This window comes from Zingiber officinale, chromosome 2B (genome assembly GCF_018446385.1).
Source record: "Zingiber officinale cultivar Zhangliang chromosome 2B, Zo_v1.1, whole genome shotgun sequence".
Taxonomy (NCBI): Eukaryota; Viridiplantae; Streptophyta; class Magnoliopsida; order Zingiberales; family Zingiberaceae; genus Zingiber; species Zingiber officinale.
In genome coordinates, this window is record NC_055989.1 from 114607481 (window position 1) to 114629554 (window position 22074).

At 33.7% G+C, this 22074-nt stretch overlaps 1 protein-coding gene across 1 annotated transcript; it reads left to right on the forward strand.

Moving 5' to 3' along the window:
• The first annotated feature begins 559 nt into the window (after positions 1-559).
• On the forward strand, positions 560-20211 carry LOC122048590. The gene is made up of 8 exons (XM_042610140.1): positions 560-715; positions 841-943; positions 1054-1117; positions 1388-1489; positions 1560-1624; positions 2601-2699; positions 13658-13737; positions 19962-20211. The coding sequence occupies exons 1-8, from the start codon at positions 651-653 to the stop codon at positions 20209-20211; spliced, it is 828 nt and encodes a 275-aa protein (XP_042466074.1). The 5' UTR covers positions 560-650.
• The last annotated feature ends 1863 nt before the right edge of the window (positions 20212-22074 follow it).

The window sequence follows — 22074 nt, forward strand, 5'->3', positions numbered from 1 at the left end:
GAGGACAGATCCTTTGGTCCATAATTTATAGATCAGGGGATAGTCCACTATTATAAATCCTTGATTTGGATGGACCCTACCAATTTAAAGATGGACTCTATCTAAATCAACGATCCTCATACAATGGACCATCCTTTGATCTGTAAATTGCGGACCAGAAGATCCCTACTGCATCTCTATCTATTATGATTAGAGTTGATAATATTCAATATGACTCAATAATACTATATGATTCAACAAGACTTAAAATATAATCAATAGCAATAAAATTAAAAAATGACACGACATAGCCTAAATATATATACGGATCGATACAAATTCATCCATTTACGAAAATAATTTATCAAAAAAATCATTAAAATCTAATTATTTTAATATGTTTTTTTCTCTTTTATTTTTGTTGATCGATTTACTTGTAACATGATTAAAGAAAATAGAATTTGCCATCCCTAATTATAATTTAATTACATTAAGGACAAAATTTGGGGATTTTCTTATTTTTTGCCTTTTGTTATAAATATACCAATGACGAGAGCTCGCCAAGCAGGTCCAAATCCAAGTCATTTTGTGCGGAGTGTGGAACCAGATAAATGAAATGCCCTTTCCTCTTCTTTTGAAATCCAAGGCGGGAGGGAGATAACGGGGCGTCCATGGCAGAAACCCTAACATCGTCCCAGTCTGCTACGGAATCGATCCACTTGGAAAGCATTCGCAGGTAGGATTGTCGGTGCTGTTCCCGGTTTTTTATTTGTGAAATTATCCTTTTGATTTTTTCCTGCGACTAATCTTCGGTCATTTGTGTTGCATTCATACTTTCACTTCAAAATCGAAATCTTGAAGTCGCTTGAAGGTTCTCTCTGAGACGCGAGACAACCTCTTGAACTCTTCTGATGCCTCATCGGAGGATTCGAAGATGTTAGAGGGTTGCATTTTCAATTTTGAGGCATGTCTCTAGTCGGTCCTAACTTACTTCCTTTTTGCCTAGTTTCTTATGAGACCCATTTTTTTTCCCCCCAATTCTTCAACGTGCTACGAATGCTTGAATTATCTCAGGAAAAGCTTAAGCTGCTCGATGGGCAGGAACAAGATGTTGCATCTCTGAGCCTTGAAGAATTAGGCAAGATACTACTCATCTGACGGTCTTTAAGAATTTTGCAATTCATGCATGTGCTACCTTCATTTTTTATTTTATTGGGATATCATTTACCACCTGGAAATAATTAATAACGTTCTCCTTGCTAGGGCTTTTGTGTTTTTGGTGTTTAGGATGCAGTGTTTGTTCTGTTTGAATTTTTTCCTTTCTCTTTTGTTCAACAATTGTCAGGTGTTTGTGTTTTATTGATGGATATTCTCTCTATTCACTTGAGTCAGTTTTGTTATATTGCAGATGCATATGTGGATAAATTGAAAAAGGCGATCTGCTCAGCGGAAGAAGAGAACTCGAAAGTTTCCAGTGAAATTGAGGCACTCACAAAAATGTTTGTTGAAGGTAACTATACTAAGATGTTACATTCTTATTCTAAGTGACATGATACCATTAACAACTTGGAATGTTGCAGTCTCTGTTCAATTGGATGGTGAAATTGAAGCATTGAGTTACTCAATGAACTTCATTGATGCAAAGGTGGTACTTTTTTGTCCTAATTTCTTTCATCTTGCCTGCTGACTTCTAGGCATATTTATTAATTTTAGAGTTCCAGATCTGCAACTCTTGCCACATCATTTTGATATTTAAGTTATGTTTTCCCTTCAGATCGTGTTCTTGTTTTCCATGTGATACAGATGACACACATTTGGGTTCTTGTTTCACATGTTCTTTTGTCAACGTATTCAGTTTAAAAACTTAATATCACATGTCTCTAGTGCTTGTCTCTTTACACATATATTTGATATTCCCTTTTCCACATCTAAAGCTGAATGCTTCGTCTTTGGGCTCAGAGAATGGGCATTATTTCCTCTAAAGATTCACTTTGATGAACATTTTGTTAGCTAGAAGATTCTTTAGACTTGCATTGGTAAGAGCCTCATGCCCTTAGACCTTGACCCTGGTTTATGTACTTGATCCTTGGTTCAACACATGATATTTTGTGACTGTTAAGTTACCAGACCATATTAGAGTTCCCAAACGTAGTCTCGTTATGCTCTTTTTTTTTGGAATACATTTTTGAGGGAATTTGGGCTGTAGTACTCCAATGCTATAGTAGGACATCAATGTTCCATCATGTCTTCCACTTGTGTTTTTCTGATCCTATCTTAATAAAAAACAGTAAGTTATTGTGAAATGATTTGTAGTGACTCATTGAAAACTTGATCTTAATATCAGTTGTCATCAAATGTTTATTGGCAATGAGATTCAAATTTTGGGATTAATTTTGATAAACCTAGGATTACTTCATTCTTGGTTATGCTCATGAGTTACTTTCAAATGTAAACCAACCATTTTCTTTAAGGACTGTTAAAGAAAGATTTAATGCTTAAATTCTTAGTTTTTTTGAATGATTTCTCCTAGCTAACACAAGAAGTCATCTAACTGTCCTATTTCATCTCTGGCTTGTTATGAGGCCTACCTTAAATGAGGATAAACATTTATAATTTTGCAGGGCTTAAATTCCTTGAGTTCAATTCATGCTGATGATGGGGTACTCAATGGAGTGATGCATGAAAGCCCATTGCACTTGTTTAACGCGTACAAATTTGAGGTCACTGTAAACTTTTAGTCTATATATTTCCTAGAAGTCTGTCCCATATAAATCGTTAAAGTTTATTTAGCCTGGTTTCTTATTTATTGGTGGTCTCAAGATTTGCTTCTTTACTTGAGATATGTTGAACAATCATCTTGGTAGTATATTAATGCTTTTGCTTTAAATATATTGTAAAAGTTAACATTAGTACCAGATGTGGATAGGTGACCAAGATGCTAGTTATGCGTTTGATTAGTCATGATCAAGTATTACTACCTGATGAGTGATTGCATATGTTGACGTGCTATCCAACTAATCCACAGTTTAAGATCACAAAAACCCAAAAAAATGGTCAGGAGATTGGACGACTGTAGCAGAGAGCTTTTTGGTCAAAGGGGAAGAAGAAAGGCCAGGGAGAAGGAAGTTGAAAAAGACTAATTATTTTTTCCTTTTTGGTAATGACAATCACTTGTTTAATTACAGTTTAATGTTTACTTCACTTGCTTTGTTATTTCACTTTATTGATTCTTTCAAGGTGAGTAGTAAAGAAACATAACATATGAGGGATTGTAAGATTTTTGTTGGTTAGATTGTGTGTAATGGTTGTGGTTCATAGAATTGAGTTGTTCTAGACTGATCTTGGGTTGAGAGAAAAAGGTGTATCTAGTTGAAGTTGCCAACAATATTTTGTTCACTCTAAAATCCTCTGTATTGATGCGTTAAGCAATAGGTTATGCGACATTTTTGTTTCATTTGGACTTGCTAGTTATTCCATACTTGTCCATTTTCCAGGCTCCTTACAAGCATGATGCATGATACTACTTGAAACTCTATGCTTTCTAGAGAAGTCTTGAGTTGGCATCAGACATGTGGAATTATCTATCCATGAATTAGCAACTCACATTTCAAGGTTAATACTCTTAGATGACATACCATCACAAAGTAGTAACCTCAGGGAAAGATGAAAAAGAACCCATCAAGGATTGAAATAGAGATTGTCTTCACTCACTTGGTTTGTCTAAAGATTACATAAGGAGAGCGAGTGAAGGTGATTCTAACAAGTATCTGTTTGTCAATTGATGCGTGGTAGATATGGAACATCCTGTTCTATGGTCTTCAAAGTAATAAACTACATGATCATTAATAATGCTTTGAGAATTGTCTAGATTACATTGCCTAGTAGAATGATTGTCCCATTCAAAAGATTGTCGAGATCATGATTGTTAAAATTGATCGATACCAATTTTGATAGTTTGAGCTTGATAAGTATTAGTAGAGGCCTATATGAACTTTTTTGAGTAATCAATCACGTCAAGAAAGATTGATGGGGAGTTGGGAAACTAGGATTTCATAGAAATCAACTATAAATGATCTAGATTTCATTATAGGATGGATAGAAATGGTTGAAATTTGGCCAACAAGAGTGAGAATGGATGAAATTAATTGGAATTTTGTCAAATGAGGAGGTTGCTTTTGGAAATCTTGATATTTCTTGAATCCAAATGAATTTGGAGAGAGAATGTTTCACACTCACTTGAGTCACACCTTAAATTTCTTAGACTCTTAGCAACTAGAGGAAGGCGAATAAACCTCGCCATGGTCAGTCCCAAGCTAGGATAAAAGAGGAGATTGTGTTAGATTGCTAGCTAGAGTAAAACATAGGCAAATATTATGTATTCATCCATTAAACTATTCATTGATGCTAGGTTATTTTTGAAAGTAATGTGTTGTAGAGTCTGACTGCAATATCTTGGCAAAGATCGCTATATATTTATGAGAATTTGAATGTAGTGTTAAATATGTAAGAGTTTTCATGTCCTAGGTTGGATAAGAACATACAAGGTTTGACGTGCCGTGCCTCATGAAATGGGTGGTATTTACCGTTCCGGTGTGGGACTGGCACCAACATAGCGGTTGCCAGAGTGACGCAAGGTTGCGGAGGGCGCTACAACTTGCAGTGGTTGTGGAGGGCGTTGTGACGAAGGTTGTTCTCCAGCTTCTATGGCGAGATGTGTGAGTGCGGAAGAGAGGGGTGGTTGGAGCAGTGGGGAGAAAAGGGACGCAGCACCGACGTCGGCAACTCGCGTGGAACCTGTAGGCGGTCGGGCATGTAGAGGGCAAACACACAAGGAAGGGAGAGAGAACAACCTCGCTGAGGGACGCCGCGATGTAGGCTGATCTTTGGCTTCTGTGGTGGGACACGTGAGCATGGAGGAGAGGGGTGACCGAGTATTGGGGAGAAAAGGGACGCAGTGCTGACATTGGTTGCTCGCATGGACGACACCGACGGTAGGGCGCAGAGGGCGGACTCGCCAGGAAGGGATAGAGAACCGCGATGGAGAACTTTAGGTTTTAAAAACTTAGCATTTAATTGGGAATACTTAGGCTAATTGATCCAATCCACTCCTAATTTAAATAAATAGCCAAACATACTTCCTAAAACCCTAATCGAATCATCCCATTAGAACATATAAAAATGTATTTAAAATTCCAAAAAATTCTAATAAAATTTTATATATTCTTAAAACCCTCCGTGGGGGTCACAGTGCCGCGACAACCTTTGCAGGTCGCTGTAGCTGTGATTTTTTTAACTTTTTTGATTTAGTTAATTTTTTATTTTTTAAATATGTATTTTTTTATAAATAAACTATTATTAATAATTGTTATAAAATATTAAAAAATATTTCAAAATTTTTAAATAATTTCAAAAATCAATAAATATTTTATAAAATATTTTTTTTTAAAAAAATTAATTATAAATTTAAAATAATCTAAAATTTTTAAAAATATAATTCTTAAATATTTCAAATAAATTTTTAAATATTAAAAATTTACAAATAAATTAAAAAAAATAATGTAAGATTTTCAAATAATTTTATAATTATTTTTAGCCTTTTAAATGATTCTATAATTTTAAATTTAGTTTTAAATATTGAGAATTACTTATTTTTAAAAATCATTTTATGAAAATTTAATAGACATTATCTTATGAAAAAATATTGAAATATACATTCAGCATCTCAAAATATAGAACATATTTAATAATCAAATAGTAATAGAATTTATATACATTTATATTTAAAATTTAAAAAAATACCGAAACTATATTGGCATGACATGATAAGATATCGAAATCATATCGTTCCTGTCGGGACCGAAACCTCAGCACAAGTCAAAATTTTAAACCTTGAGGGCACATGATGGTTATGGTTTTGAAACAAGAAATGAAGAAGAAAAAGTTACATTAGATTTCGCGATAGCATATAAATTTATAATAATTAATACATTTTCAAGAAGAGAGAATAACACTTGGTTATGTTCAAAAGTAGAAATAATAAATTACAAATTGATTTTCCTATGGTTAGGAAGAGGTATAAAAAATTTATAAAGATTACAAGGTCATCTCTGTTAGGGGTGTTAGATACGCACCTCAAAACATAATATCAATAAAAGAAAAATGTGTTTGACTCATAGGATCAAGTGGTGGAAGTTAAATGATGTGAAATAAAGTAGCTTTAAGGAGAGGGTATTAACATAAATATTAGGAGAAATATATGATGACTTAAATACAATATGGGATAAGATGAAATCAGATTTAAAACATTGGCCAAGAGTGTACTTGGTGAGTCAAGAGGACAAAGATCACTAAATAAATAATTTTGGTGGTGGAATGAGGAAGTACAAAAGAAAAATTAAAGGAAAAAAGAATTGGCTATTACTATACACTTGTAAGAATGAAGAAAATTTTAAAAAGTATACAATTGCCAAAAAAGAGACCCAGGGAACAATCAGTGAAGCTAGTGTAGAACATTATGCTTGTATCTACAACTTGATACAAAAGAAGGAGAAAGAGATATTTATAGAATAACTAAAGTGAGAGAGAGGAAAATAAGAGATTTTACCCAAATAAGATGTATTAAAAATAAATCTAATAGAGTATTAGTGAACAATGAGGAAATAAAAGAGCGATGGTAAAAGTATTTAAGTAAGTCAAAAGAGTATAAAAATTTAAATTTTTATCAAATAATTCAAATTTTAGAAGTAGAACAAAATATCAAATGAGTGAAAAATAGAAAAACGGTTGAATTTGATGATATTCTAATAGAAGTATAAAAGTGTCTGGAAAAGTAGGGTACTAAATGACTTACAAAGTCATTTAACCTATTATTGAAAATGAAGAAAATACCTTATTAATGGAGGGGAGCACTCTAATCCATTGTATAAAAATCAAAGAGACGTTCAAAATTGTGCAAATTATAAGACACTAGACTAATGAGTCATATCATGAAACTATGGGAAGACAAATAGAAAAAATATTACGGAAGAAGACTAAGGTGGTCAAAAATCAACTTGGATTCATGTTGTAATGGTCGATGATAAAAGCTATACATCTTCTTAGATAACTGATTGGAAAGTATCCGAAAAAGAAGCAAAACTTACATATAGTATTTATTGACCTAGAAAAAACTTATGACGGAGTCTTGAGGAAAAATATGTAGAGAATTTAAAAAAAAGAAAGGTGTGAGCGTAGTGTATATTAAAAAAATTAGGGATATCTACGAAGATGTAATGACAAGAGGGAAGATTCTAGGCGAATAAACCAAAGTATTTTTTATAAAGATAGGTAACTTGAAGTTTATATCTTTTTATCCTAGTCATAGATGAACTCACTGTACATATCCTAGACAAGTTACTATGTTGCGTATTGTTTGCGAATGACATTGTTTCAGTTGATGAGATACTTAAAGGAGTAAATGCTAAATTTAAATCGTGACAGGAAATATTAGAAGTAAAAGATTTTGGACTTAGTAGAGTGTAGACCAAATATATGAAATTTAAGTTTAGTAGTATTAGAATCGTTTTTGCAAAAGGATGAAGATTAATAGAGGTTTTTGCACATTGGGTGCTGCAAGAAAGATGAAAGATATTGGACATTCAGGAGTGAGCCTCTTATGGACCCAATATGTTGTGGAGTAAGAGCTTTGGGAGGCTACAGAACAACCTTAAATAGTGGTGTCTCCTCGTTGGTTTGCTTGCTATTACTTTCCATTGCATATATTTGTTTTAATGCACTAGACAAAGTGGTATTCACCAAGGTTTAAAATTTCGACCCGTGCCGAGGTTTTGGTCGCAGACTGGAATAATACAGTTTTGGTACCGTATCGTATCGTGCCGTGCTGTTATACTTTCAATAGTTTTTAAATATAAACTATATAAATTAAAAAATAAAATATTTAACATAAATATTTTAAAAAATAAACAATATAAAAAATAATCTTAAAATAAAGGGAAAAAAATGAAAATAGATAAATAAATTAAAATTTTATTATGAATTTTAAATTAAAATAAATGAAATATAAAATTAATTAGATAATTTTATTAAAGTTTAAGAAAGCCTCTTTAAATTATTTTCATCATAGCTAGGAGTTGATTAAAATAATTAACCTAAGTTTAATTAAAAAAATCTGAAATCCGACAACACTCACGAGCTCGCACGACTTCAGCGTTGCCGTTGGGTTGTGCGACCCCTCAACCATGGCCGCGGGGATCGCATGACTCCTCTGTGGCCGTAGGGTTGCGCACGCCTCCGCGGTGGCAGCAGAATGGTTATGCGACTCCTCCGCTGTTGTTGCAGGTTCAAGCGATCCCTCCGCTACGACCACGGGTAGCGTAACACGTCGCAATAGTCGTGAGTCTGATGCCGGGGTCGTGCCGATGCCGGTCGACGGGTGGAACGAGATGTTTCACCCGTTTTGGCCGTCTCGGCAGAACACTTTAAACCTTGGTATTCACCCTCCTCTTCCACTCCAGCCATCAATCATCTTGTTTCCAACATAAACCAAGTTTATAATCATGATTAATTTCTTTAAACTAAGTGAAGACAATTAACTTTATAATTTTTATGAAGATATAAAATGTTAATTGCTTTAGTTAATTTACAACATATAAGCTTGAATATAACTTATAATTAGTATTTACTATATTATTTATGAATTAATATCTATATTATTTAATAAAATTATATTTGATTGTATATATTAATAACTTTTAAAAGTTAATCTCTTATGTAAATTTAGTTTATTTATAACTTTTACTTCATTAGGAACATATTTTAATAACTTAATAATATTGTGGTACTAATATTAAAATATCATTTATGTCATCAACGAAAGATTTATGCTATATTAATTGAAACTTAAAATTATATAATTTAAACTTATATATAAACTTGATTGTTACTTGCTAATATATTTAGCTTGTATAATCTTTTCCTTGGGTGATGTAAACCTGATTCGAATGATTATCTGACCTTTGTCAACTGTTGTTTTCTTCTTGACTACACCTATTACACTTCCTTACCTTCCATCACCTCTAATTTGTTTATCTTTGTTGGTGTATCTTTTTTTTTCTTATTCTCACCCTTCATTATATAATTGATTTTCCATTTGACAATTGGGGTTCTTTGTCTTGGTTTGTATAGGTCGTCATAATGTGACACTCATTCAGTGTCAGTTGGAATTATAACGAGGACTACATAACTTCAAAAAGCTCATGTAGGCACAAAATCAATATGCCTATGAATTACAAAATTCATGGAAAAGGCATGACACTTAAACTGTGAATAACTTGTAGATCTAATGCAACTAAAACTTAAATTTTTTAAGCATTCGATCTTGATGCCAGAATAAATACCATTTGGACAACTTTGATATTTGGAATCCTCATCTATCCCTTTGAACTTGTGTTGGATAGAAGTGATGCTTTTAGTAGATACGTGATATCCGTCACACACACACAAATATATATATATATATATATATTCTTGAAATAGCTGTGGTGGACACTTGAATCCACACCATACTTGAATTTTACTTAGTTGATAACCATAATTGAAATTTGAGATGTGATGTTGTATAACAACCTTCATTTATTCTTAGAAGCATGTTGTATAATTGTTAATGCATTCATTTTTGTATTTGGCAGCTCTAGTTTATTAACCTTTTATTTTGTTCTTTTATTAGGCTTAACTTTAAGGGCCTATTATTTCTGAACCCATTGAAAGATAGAAAGAGTATTATTTCTTATTTGATTCTGAAAATTTTCTATTTTCATTTAAAAGTTGAAAAACTAAACAAAATAAATATTTAGTATTAAATTTCTTGACAAATGTTCGTCCAAGCCCGGATAAAAGAGAAAGGTTGTGTTAGGTTGTTAACCAGCATTAAAACTAAGACAAATATTCAATAAATGAATTCATTAAAACTAATGCTAGGTTGTTCCTTAGAAGAAACACGTTGCAGAGTCTGACTGTAACGTCTCGGCAAGGACTACTATATCTTTAACTCGGGTGTAATGCTAAATATGTAAGAGTTTGCGTTGCAGGGTTCAATTATAACATATTGACAAAGACCACTATATCTGCATGAGAACTTGAGTGTCGTGTTAAATAGGTAAGAGTTCTTGCACCATAGGTTGGATAAAGCAAATATTATAGAAAAACTAATAGTCTAAGATTTAGAATATGGAACATAGGAACCCTCACCGGTAAATCGATTAAGGTAATAAATGCGATGATTAGGAGAAAAATTAGTATTTTGTGTGTACAAGAGACAAAATGGATAAGCGAGAAAATAAAGATGATATAGAACTTGAGTTTTAAGTTATGGTACACCGGAAAGAGTAAAATAAGAAATAAAGTGGGTATTATTGTAGATAGTCGTTAAAGGATGAAGTTGGAGGAGTAGTTAGAAAAGAGGATAAAATTATAGCCCTCAAAATAGTAGTGGCAAAAAAAACTATAAACGTAATTAACATATATACATCTCAAGTAGGATTAGATGAAACTATCAAATTAAGGTTTTGAGATGACCTAGATAAAGTATTTCAAAACATACAGCCAAATGAAATGATTTTAATAGGAGACAATCTAAATGTGCATGTTGGAGTGAAAAATGATGAATATAAGAGGGTACATGGAGGTTATGAGATTGGAACTAGCAATGAAGAAGGAAAAAGTATATTGGATTTTATGATAACATATGTCCTTATATTAGCTAATATATTTTTTAAGAAAAGAGAAAAACACTTGGTCACATTCAAAAGTGGGAATAATAAATCATAAATTGACTTTCTGAAGTTAAGAAGAGGAATAGAAAGATTTGTAAAGATTGCAAGGTCATCACTAAAGAAAACTTAACTACCTAACATAAGTTAGTAGTGTTGGATATACGCCTCAAACATAGTATCAATAGAAAGAAAATATATATGACTCCTACAATTAAGTGGTGGAAGTTAAACGATGGAAAACAAAATATATTTAAGGAGAAGGTAGAAGTACAAGTATTAGGTAAAATATACGGTGACTCTAATACGACATGAGATAAGATAACATCAAAGTTGAAAATAGTAGCTAAGAGTGTACTCGGTGAGTCAAAAGTACATGCACCATTAAGTAAGGAATCTTGGTAGAGGAATGAGAAAGTACAAGAGAAAGTGAAGGAAAAACGAATAGTTTATAAGAAATTATATATTTGTAAGAATAGGAAGACTTAAAAAAATATACAATAGCCAAGAAAAAGGCTAAGAAAGTAGTGAATGCAGCAAAAAAATAAAAATTTTGAATGATTATATTGAAAATTAGATACAAAAGAAGGGGATAGAGACATTTATAAAATAGCTAAAGTGAGAGAAAAGAAGACAAGAGATCTTATCCAAATAAAATGTATTAAAATAAATGTAATATGTTACTAGTAAACGACAGAGAAATAGAAGAGCGGTGGAAATGATATTTTCATCAACTTTTTAGGTAACTAACTTAATTTAGGTATTTTATGTAGGTTAAATGAATATAGAAATTTAAATTTTGATTCTAGAATTTAAAATTTAGAAGTAGAACAAACTGATACACAATAGAAAAATCGTTGGACTAGATGATATTCCGATAGAGGTATGGAAGTGTCTAGGGAAATAAGATATTGAATGACTTACAAATTTATTTAATATGATATTGAAAATGAAAAAAATGCTTGATCAATGGCGGGTAAGTCTATAGTTTCCTTATATAAAAATAAGGGAGATGTACAAAATTGTGCAACTTGTAAGGGTATTAAACTAATGAGTCATACTATGAAACTTTAGGAAAGAGTAATAGAAAAAAGATCAAAGAGATCATGGTAACTGAAAATTAATTTGAGTTTATACTTGGACAACAGAAGCTATACAACTTCTCAGACAACTAATTGAAAAATATTAGGAGCAAAAATAAGATTCATACATGGTATTACTTAGAAAAAGTTTATGATAGAGTCTCGAGAGAAATTATATTTAGAATTCTAGAAAAGAGAGGTGTTAGTTTAATATATATTGAACTAATTAAAAATATGCACGAGAATTTAATGACCAGAATGATGACTTTAGGCACATTAACTGAGACATTTCCAATAAAAATATCATTACATCAAAGATTAACTCACTAATTTTGGTAGATGAGATACGTAAATGAGTAAATGCTAAACTAGAATCTTGGTGGAACACACTAGAGGTGAAAGATTTTAGGCTTTGTAGAGTAAAGACAAAATTATGGAATTTAAGTTTAGAAATATTAGATGTAATGACACAATTGTTAAGATAGAAGACGACGAGTTATCTGGAACCGAGAACTTTAAATATTTAGAATCATTTTTATAAAATGATAAAGGGATTGAGAGAGATGTCATACATAGAATACAAGCAGGGTGGTTAAAATGGAGGAGAGCGTCAGGTGTTTTATGTGATTGTAAAATATCTCTAAAACTTAAAGGGAAGTTCTACAAAACGACAGTTAGACCTGCTATGTTATATGACGCTGAATGTTAGACTATAATTTAAGCACATGAGCAGATGATGAGAGTTGCAAGATAAGGATGTTAATGTGGATGTGTGGATATACGAGGATGGACAGAATACAAAATGAGAGCATTAAAGAGAAAGTCGGAGTTGCATCTATTGAGAAAAAACTTGAGAGACACGTTTAAGATAGTACAGGCATATACTTAGACGACTAATAAATGCTCCAGTTAGGAGATGTGAAACTATGACAAATACGTATATCAAACGAGGAAGAGGAAGATAAAAAAAGACTTGGCTAACAATAATAAAATAAGATAAAATTTATTTAAGTATAGATGATAATATAGTAGGGGATATAGTCTAGCGTAAAAGGATCCAGAGCCGATCTCACCTAATGTGATATGGCTTGGTTGTTGTTATTGTTATTAAATTTCTTGACGCATTCAAATTTATTGCGAAGGGGAGCCTTGGCGCAACGGTAAAGTTGTTGCTTTGTGACCAAAAGGTCACGGGTTTAAATTCTGGAAACAGTCTCTTGCAAAAAGCAGGGTAAGGCTACGCACAATGGATCCTTCCCCGGGACCTCGCATGGCGGGAGCTTCGTGCACGGGGCTGTCCTTTTTTTTTATTCAAATTTATTGGTTTTATTTTTTTTCTAAAAACATACTGAAAATAGTTTTCGTGAACCAAAACAATAAATCGATATTTTGTATGTAATTTTCTGCTGATAACCTTGGTTTTCTGAATAGTTTAAAAAGACATTCTTTTGCACACATGAGTGTTTGGCTTTATTCCCTGTTATTCATATGTTATCGTCAATAATATTTTTACATATTGTTTTTTCTATGGACGTGGATCTTGGGCCATCTGGCTACTATACTGAGGCAAGAGAACTCTGGATGGTGTATTTGTTCATTTATTAGGCAATACGACCAAAATCCTAACTTTTGTTTCCATTTTGCCTTTACTTCTATCTAAATGCTTGAAGCTTGATGGTAGAAATATGCACAGCCCTTTTCTTCTGATTTGCTTGGGTATTTAGTCTCATTCTTTCAAAATATATCAATGTTTTGCTTATCATGTTCACCATGGCAGCTTCTTCCATTTCCTGATTATATTTGTTACTTAATGGTGAATAATATGTACAGATTTTTGAACTTAATCAGCGGATTAAGGAGAGTGAAGAGAACCTAATCCTTTTGCAGGATATCGATTATGCTTTGAAAAGGTGCGCTAACTTAATTTTGTAAATTTTTATGCTCATCTTTGCAATTCTTATTTTTCTATGGATATATAAATTATAAAATTATCTAATATATTAATACACATAGTGAAAAATTTACACACTTCTTCCAATTGCTTAATTGCTTCTTAATCCTATTCACTTTTTGTTTATTTATTTATTTTTGAGAAAATGAACTATCATGAAGACTTGCATCCATTGAGTTTTCATGCCTCATGACTTTTGAGTTGTAAGGTTCAGGTGGTTTTGTCAGACAGATGCCATTCTCTTGTGGAACAATTTCTATCTTCTTTGATGACTTTGCAAATTGTTCAAAGTAATTTTATTTAATGATCTAGGTGTAGTTGGTTTGGATATAATTGCTACACACTGCAATGTTTTGTTTAGCTTTAAACCATCGCTCAAACTGAAATGTGGATGACATGGTCTTGTGTTTCATGAAAGCATAATATTTCATTTATTTGAGTGGTCATGTTTTTTATTTGATTTTTATGGTTCACTCTTTTTCTAGAGTCTTTATTCAGTGTAAATATACAACAAGAGTAGCAGCAAGAAGCCATGATTTCCTAATTCTAACTATTTTAGGTTATCTAGGTGGGCCATGATTTTTGTTTGATCTTTTATTGATCATTCTTTATCTGAAGTTTTTATTCAGTTCAAATATACATAATAACAATAGCAGCAACAAATCTCAATTCCAAATCCCAACTATTTGGGATTAGTTACATGGTTCTTGTTCAGCCATTGAATTCTATGAAGACCGTATCTCATTAGTAATATCTAGATCTTTAAGTATCTTATCTTGAAGCTTGTTCTTGAAATTTCAGGATGCTGATGTATTGAAGTAGTAGGATATCTGGACTGTCTTAACCTTGAGAGCTTTGTTCCTATACAAGGGATGAGCTCCTTGCTCGTAACAGTATCAATCACAATATCACCATCATTACTGAAATATACAGACCAATTGAATAAGTAATAAGTGCTGAAATTTTTTTAAATAGTCTGGACACATGCTTACATAATGTAAATATGATACTAGAATTTTTCCATGTATTTGTTAGGTATCTCTGAGCATGGCCAAATTGTAAATAAGTCCAACCTCGAGTGATTGTCTTGACTCTGTGAACTTAGAGATCAAGGAAAATGGGGCATGAGCATAAAAGTACAAAATGGAGCAAGAATGGAGATGCACGATATAATCTCATAGAGGCAAAGAAAGCATTTAGCTAACCAATTACAATCATTGTTCTCTTGCGTAGGTTTTCACCAATTATTACTCGAAAATTACTCTTTAACTTCTCTTGGGTGTGCACACTTTTATTCCATGATTGATCTTTAATGGTGTATGCATTTATCTTTATTTTATTTGAAATGAATGTTTCATATAGAAGGGCAAATACCCTGTAACCACCTACACCAAGCCTGCATAATGCATGAGGATGAAACTGTGTGCATTTAGTTGTGTGAGGACACTGTCTTGATATATATTAGAGATAGTTTCCTTGTGAAGTACTAATGAACTAAAGTCCCATTGGAGCGCGGGGTTGAAGCTTTTAATGCAAGTTCTCTATTAGAGGGACAATTCTGATATTTTTTGAGTTACATTGGATACAAGGATTATTATTAACTAGAAATTCACAGGATATTGTAAACATAAATAGGTAATCAAGTGCAATTATAGAAAGCAATGAAAATGAAAGATAAGCAATAAGAGTAAATTTGACTTATATTTCCACTTGCATACATATATTCTCAAGAATGCTATGATGGTGATACAAGATGGAGGCGTCCAGCATAGACAGATACAGACCCAGTAACTTGCCATGCCACCCATGTATAACTGGCAAGGAACTGCGGTATGTTTGATAGGGATCACCTTGATGTAGAGTTGGTACTTATGATAGCACAGTACACTATACTATAGATGCCTGTTCTCATACTTCATTGGACAAGATATGAGCAGGAATCTTTGGCCATTTTTATGTTCTTGTGCATTTTGATGATATTCATATTTAACTTTCATCAAAAGAAAAAAAGAATGCTAAGATCGTATGAAGTAGGAAAGAAAAAAATTCATTGCTATCCTCATTATTTAATTCACCATAAATTTATCTTTTCTTTTACCCCATTTGTGTTATCTTATTAATTTCACTATATTTTAATCATTCACAAGGTAAGTATATCAAAACAAGCCAAACACCCACATGGACAAGGCCCCATATTTGCATTGGCTTGCCCTAAGGGTCTCTAAACTCCTCTAGTTGGTAGATCTACATGGATACACCACATCACACTCGAAAATAAAAATTGATAATTAAGAGAAGAATGTACTATTATAGTAACTCTATCCCTATAATATATCGCTCAGGCATACCATCGGGGTTTGACCCTTCTACACAAAAGATTGTTTGCTGTCTTGCTAAAAAGTCTTAAACAAGATTTAATAAATTCATGTATCAAGCACTAGGGATTTGAACCATGCCAACATGATAGAAGCATGCTCATGAAACTTATTATAAGGGTCTTCATGTACCCTCCTGCAAACAATATCATATAAGAAAACTATCCTATGTTTGCTCTTAAACAAGAACAAGCTCCTTTCAGTAAAGGCCCTACATTCTTGGTAAAAGAGCAATAAGACACAATTATAACAACCAAAATTTCATATGGACTAGTGGTGTAATCAACATTCAAGCATAAAGTCAATCTTTCAAGCATAAAGTCAATCTTTACCTCCATAATTGTTCCAATCTGTTCACAAATACTCAAGTGTCCTCAATAGAAACAAGGTCTTGATACTCATTAACTAATAGGCATCTCATCATGGCTAACATCAAATAGAGAATGGGGGAGCATGAAAGTCTTATTGTCAAGGGACATTAGATTTTGATAGTGAATATACAACTCTGGCCATAAATCATGGGCGCCGACACAAATTGGCCATAGCAATTATAACGCGATCTCAAAAAAGAGTAGTTAACAACAATTCTCGATGACATGATCCTTACACCTTAAAATAAATCACACAACACTTTAAATTAAACCTCACAAAGTTTAAGGCAAGGAATTACCAACTGATGACTCCTAGTCAATACCTAATTGGTTCTCTTGGTGACATTTGCTTCAGAGGGATGTGAAAGTAGAAACAATAGGTAATGCTCAACTTGGCTCTATTATAGCCAAATTATCATAGAAAGAGGGGGGAACAAGCAAAGGAAAGAAACACAATGGGGGTTATGATGCTTGCAAAGGAAAGAAACACAATGGAGGTTTTGATGCTAGGAGCTGCAATGGAGTGTGGGTGAGTTATGGTTCAGAGGGAAAACTTGAGCCCTAAATAGGTTGACAACACTGTGTCTAGGGTGAGAGGAAATTTCAATGTGGATTATGAGAAGATAGGATCGTGAGGGAGGCATCAAGACTTTCATTAGTGGTTATGCAAAGGGTAGAGCGTTGCATATGGGTTGCTAAGGTTATGCGGATCTATACAAAGAGGTGGGCGACCACGAATGGGGCAACAAGAGAGAGTACGGTTTCACGTGTGAGTCTAGGCTTTGAAGAAAACTTGGGTTTAAGTTAACCTCTTGATTAATCCCCTTATGTTTTCTTTTATTGGTGACTTAATATTGACTACTTGTAAGTTAAAGTTTGTGTCTCTTTTATTCTATGTAGGTTTTTATAAATCATTTGTGTCAGTTAACATGAGTGAAACTTTATCGTTCCATTTTTCTATTGACATGTAAAACAAGTTCAAGACCCTTGATGTGAAAAGAGAGCTAGATTTCCATGATAGACCTTTAGTAAGCAATTGGGATGGAGCTTTCCATGAGTGGTTGCAAGGGCCATGATTCTGCAAGTGACCGTTGAGTTTCCGGGAGTTCTTGTGAGGGCTATGCTTCCACAAAGCAACCATGAGGGCTAGACTACTGCAAGAGTTAGGGTTCCACTGTGTTGTAATGAGGCTTCTGGGAGGGGACTTTGCAACGAGGGATCTTTTTCTGCAAATGCGACTCCTTACTCTTCTCCCATTTCCCTTCTTTCTCTTCTCCTTTGTCACCAGCTCTTTTCCTCCCTCCTTTATGACCCCTTGTAAGGCATGTTGGCATGCTAAGACTGACACTATCCTTTTGGTAAGAGACTAAAACCTTGGCTCACAATAGTATTTTAAAACTTTGATTCTATAAGTACCTCCTCCATTAGGCCTTTTGCTTGTTTTACTTGGGATTTTGGTATAATCATTTAACGGTTGCTAGTGATAACCATTTTATGTCAGTTTTTGTGAATCATAGCTAAACTCGTGTTTTTCTTCTAGATGCACCATTATCAACTATATCTTAGAGTTATATACATTGAAGTTCACTTTTTCTTAAAGCGGCCATGAGTGAAGTTTTTGTTTTGCTATGATATTTTAGAATAACCACAAGGCTAATCTAGAACATGTATGATATAAAGCCTAGTAATTCTGAACCAAAATTACTTATATGTATTCTTTAGCTCAAATGAATACAGGCATGATATCTTGGCATGCAACACTTGTCTATATTGACTAAACAAACAAGAGGTTAATTGCAAATGCTAGATTAAGTAGGCACACACTTTATATGCATCTAGGGATGTAAACGAGCCGAACCGAGCCAAACAGTATTAGGCTCGAGCTCGACTCGTTTAAGTTATATTTGGGCTCGAGCTCGGCTCGTTATTAGCTCGATTATCATAGTTAACGAGCCTAATTCGTTAAACGAGCTCGGGCTCGTTTTCGGGCTCGTTTTAGAGCTCATTTTTTTGGCTTGTTTTAAAGCTCGTTTTAAGGTTCGTTTTAGAACTAGTTTTTTGGCTCGTTTTAGAGCTCGTTTTTTGGCTCGATTTAAGGCTCATTTTTTTTGGCTCGTGAGCCTACAAACGAACATGTTCGCGAGCTCACGTGCCAAATATCCTTAAGCTCGAGCTCGGCTCGATAAGATAAACGAACGAACTCGAACGAGCTTTTTATCGAACCGAGCTCCGAATAACTCGCGAACCGTTTGGTTCATTTACATCCCTATATGCATCTTGATTTGAAATAATGTGGTTATCTCACTTGTTCCTTAGGCTTAGGTCTTACATGAAATTTATTTTAAGTTAACATATTATCTATCATATGGATCAAATGACGTTCCAAATGGCGATTGCCTAGAGGCGACATCAACCGTCTCTGTTTTTGCCCGATGTAGTGCTTTAGGTGGTAACTCATCTCCTTCTGTCATCGCCGTGCCTGGAACCGCCATGTTGGGAACCACTGCCGTCGTTTCACCACCGGACGTGAGCCTGTAAGAGTCCGACAATGAGCCAGGATGCGTTGCCCGGCTCGGCAGTGGGCTCGGATGCTTCGCCTAGGCCTAGTGATACCTTCGAACGCTTCGCACTGTCATGACGATGCAGCCTAACTCGTCGCGCGGTCTCGATGATGCGTCGATTCGTCGCTCGGCCAAAACAAGGTATGCAGGTAACTTGTAAGTTAGGGTTTAATTAAAAAAACTTTAGGTTAATAATTTTAATCAACTCTTAGCTATGATTGAGATAATTTAAATATGCTTAATTAAAACCTAATAAAATTATCCCATTAATTTAATATATATATATATATATATATATATATATATATATATATATATATATATATATATATATATATAAATTTTAATTAATATATTTTATTAAAAGTAATATTATAAAGAATAATGATTATTTATAATATTATGCATAAAAAATAGTAAAAAAAAATCAACCGGTGTGCCTAGGCTGTAGAGGCGGTCACTCACCCCCCACCATTGCCTACCGCTATTTATAACACTGGGATCAAATAATTCTCTTTTCATGTTTATTCATCCAATATTAGGTGGGGAAAAAAATCTAACACTGAACATTAATTTAATGCTAGTATGTTTCTAACGATTCCTGTTAGATTTCCATGTGTGTTCTCTTTACAAATTTTGTTGGAATGTTTATTTACAGAAATTAACAGTGTTGCTACAATGCTTGTTTTCAACAGAAACTTTACTTAAGAAAGTGTTTGATTTCTATTAGTAATTATATAAATACCTGAAGCCTCAACTAAGGACAACTTTTTAAACTTGCTCCTGAATGCTTACAGCTGTGAACTATCTTGCATTCTATGTGCATGTAAATATAATTTTCTGTGTTTTCTTAACCATTTTCCCTCTATTTTCAAGGTTTGAAGCAGATGGACAACTTGAAGCTATGTTTTCTGGATTAAGAGTTATTGATATACAAGGATGTTATGTTAGGTTGTCACTAAAGACATATATTCCGAACATAGACACCATTCTTCTTAGGCATAAAGTGGATTTTGTGGAGCCACCTATGTCTGAACACGAGATGCTAGTAGAATTTTCTGAGAGGAATATGGATATAAAGAGCATTGAGGTAGATTTGTTATTACAAGTGAATTTACTTTTATAACTAATCCTATTTGCTATGCCATTTTGAATCCTGTAGCAAATAAATATCTTTATTTAATCCCTTTGTAAATTAGTCATTAGTATAACTAGAACACTACTTTAAGACAATTGCAAAAAATTTCTTGATTGCACTTTGGAGTTTTAGTCATTTAGAAAGTCTTTAACATTTAAAGCCATTGCTTGTCACTACAATTGCACTATATATACTAATAAACCGGACTTCCGTTTGTCATGGACTTACATTTGTCGTGCCCCGGAGTCTAGTATCCACTTACTAAGAGGTACCTTCACTTAACGAGTTCACTTAGTGACACTACAATAATAGGAAACCAAGAATTTCAAGTAATCACTAATTCAAAATAAACAAGTTTTCTATAACACATGCACATATATATGTTAGATTTTGATGATAGTGAGGTGAACGTGAGTCCTAGAGGGGGAGGGGGTGAATAACATGTTTGTAAATAAAATTGATAATCTTCTCTTGCTGTAATCCTAACAAAGTTACAGACTAAGCACAAGAAAGAACACACAAACCACACATAGCGACATAAGTAATTTAACGTAGTTCGGAAGCTCTCAGGCTCTTAGTACACTACCTATTATCTTTTGATATATCACTCCTAGGATCTTTTATCTTTCTCCTCTTTGGTAAGGCGTTGAAGTGGAGAAGCCTTTTTATAAGATTGTTAATGGAAGTAGAAGAGGCATTCAACAGAGAACAAGAAAGCACACAATAAGAAAACAAACAACAAAATATGACAATAATATAAAGAATAAGATCTATTGTTGTTGCTATTTGTGGCCTTTGGACCCCCTTTTAAAGCTTCTTTCACGAATTGCTTTGTTGGCACGATCTTGTAGACATGACACACATCAATTGATTGATACATCACCATTAGTTGATTGATACGATCAATTCTTGTGGCTTGCGACCGATTCTTATGGCTTGCAATCGATTCCTATGATGGCTGCTTAATCTAGGTTCATTAGTAAACTAGAAATCGCCTATTAGTTGACAAGCCTTGATCTAATCTTGTGACTAGTGATCAACTCCTTCGATTTCTCATATAACACTTGTATCAGTCGATTGATCACAAATAATAGTCGACTGATCACAAATAATAGTCGACTAGCCCAACGAAAACATGATAGTAGAATATTTCTTAGTCAACTACACTAATCAATTGAGCTATTAATTGACTACATATAGGCATACAGTCGTTTGCACAATAAGAAACAAACATATCAAAAGTTTCATGGTTGATTGTTCCGGTCAACTCATAATTTGAGTTTGATCCATTTAATGGCCGAATCTCCCTAAGTTGAGTTCTACCCATATTTGAGTATATTTTCACCCAATTCTTAGCTCACCAACAACCTTCCTCCATGAGACCTCTCCTCAAGTTTCTCGTCCCTCGGATGTGCTGAACCCTCTAACGCCCTTCTTGTACCATCCTTTTCGCTTCGCTTATGTAGTGCATCTCCAACATTCTTCTCTTCTCATCCTTTCAGATGCATTGAGCCTCTGGCTCCCTTTCCATGCCATTGTTCTTGCTCCGCTTGGGTACTATACTTCCTTAACACAACTACCTTTGATCCTCCTCATCATGTGATCCCTTAGGTGTCCCATATCACCCTTCTCTTATCTTTCCCGAACTTTGAATTATCGGGTATTCCATGTGTGCACACTTAGACACAAATCAAACACACAACAAGAGTCTAACTTGTAAACTCTTTGCTCAACCATCAAAATCTGTGATCGCATCAGATCACTTGAGGGCTAAAATTTTCATCTTTGGCAAATCATTTAAGTTAAAAAAAACACAACATGTGTAAATATAATGCTAAAAATGCAGTAAAT